At 37.5% G+C, this 1,287-nt stretch overlaps 1 protein-coding gene across 1 annotated transcript; it reads right to left on the minus strand.

Moving 5' to 3' along the window:
* Positions 1 to 570: 570 nt before the first annotated feature.
* On the minus strand, positions 571 to 1,281 carry LOC113343410 (bifunctional 3-dehydroquinate dehydratase/shikimate dehydrogenase, chloroplastic-like; the record flags this gene model as incomplete). Its single annotated transcript, XM_026587599.1, has 3 exons — positions 571 to 783; positions 878 to 1,040; positions 1,162 to 1,281. Coding segments are annotated over 3 exons (324 nt in total), but the record flags the coding sequence as incomplete, so codon positions are not given.
* Positions 1,282 to 1,287: the final 6 nt, after the last annotated feature.

A 1,287-nucleotide genomic window follows, 5' to 3' on the forward strand; every position in this document is an offset into this window, starting at 1 on the left:
CCAACTAACCAGGATTTTATCTTATTTTGTCCATGAAGCAAAAGATGGATTGGGGGATTCATCAGCGAGAGCAGGTGCTGGGCAGGGTTTTGTACCAGTAACATGACCATCTAGATCATAACCCTGAAGATACGGCAAAAACTAAGCACGCCATAGAGAATAGTTGGTTTCATCCAGTTTAACGGTGATGATGTGATGAGGTTGAGAGAAATTAACAGGGGCCATGATTGATGATTGTGAAAGAGAAGTAGATTGAATAAGTAAAGAGATTGTAGAAGAAATCGTAGAGGGTTCAGTAGACATGGTTTTGAGGATCCTAAAACCTAGATGATACCAAGCTAGAACTAATTTAGGTTTAGGTTAACCTAGAGAAATAGAAGAACAGACTTTGAACAGAACTTTGTTATTGATTATTAACTGTACAATCGAGTTACAAAGAGACTCAACATATATATACACTAGTTCCTTGAACTTCAAGCCAACGTGTTTCCTGACTGATTACAGTTTCATAATACAAGTAATACCAAAGATAGAAAACCCTTAATAAAGAACTATTGTGCACAACTTTGGGTCACGTTGGAGATGTCCTGAATGTTGTGTTAACAGAACATAAGCTCATTTGCTATAGAAACTCTAGAGAAAAATGTTTGTTTTATTTCTGAGATTACCAAATACAACAACAAGATATCAATAGGAGGATGTAGACGAGAACGAGAGCCTAACAACCAGATCACCTTAACAATTACATTTTAGACACGATTTCCTTGAAGAGTTCCTTAGGCGCTGCCGAAAGAAGGATAATGCAAGTGTTAGGACTAGTTTAATTAATTAGGAAAGGGGAGAAAAATAAATAATAAGAAGAGAAATGATTATTAACCTGGCAAACCAGTGAACCTTTCATATTGTTCATATGCCTGGACGATGAACATATCTACCCCAGTAACAACTGCAGCTCCCGATTCTTTTGCTTCCAGCAAAAGTCTTGTCATTTTTGGAGTGTAAACGGCATCAAAAACCAGTGCATAAGCACTTAGGGCATGCTGCAAATAACAACATAGTTTCTTTATGTAAGATTTCATTGATTGCAAGACTAGAAAACTACTCCAATTATTCGAGAAAGCAAGCGCATCATGCATTTAGATGTAACTGATAGGGACAAACCTTTGGTATTGGTGTTTCTTCAATTTTCGGATGCATTCCTATAGATGTCGTGTTTGCAAGAATCATCCCATCCTCTGGGCAGAAAGTTTCCAACTGAGAAAGAGTAATTGCATCTCCTCCGACCAA

The sequence above is a fragment of the Papaver somniferum genome, unplaced genomic scaffold (genome assembly GCF_003573695.1).
Source record: "Papaver somniferum cultivar HN1 unplaced genomic scaffold, ASM357369v1 unplaced-scaffold_5767, whole genome shotgun sequence".
Taxonomy (NCBI): Eukaryota; Viridiplantae; Streptophyta; class Magnoliopsida; order Ranunculales; family Papaveraceae; genus Papaver; species Papaver somniferum.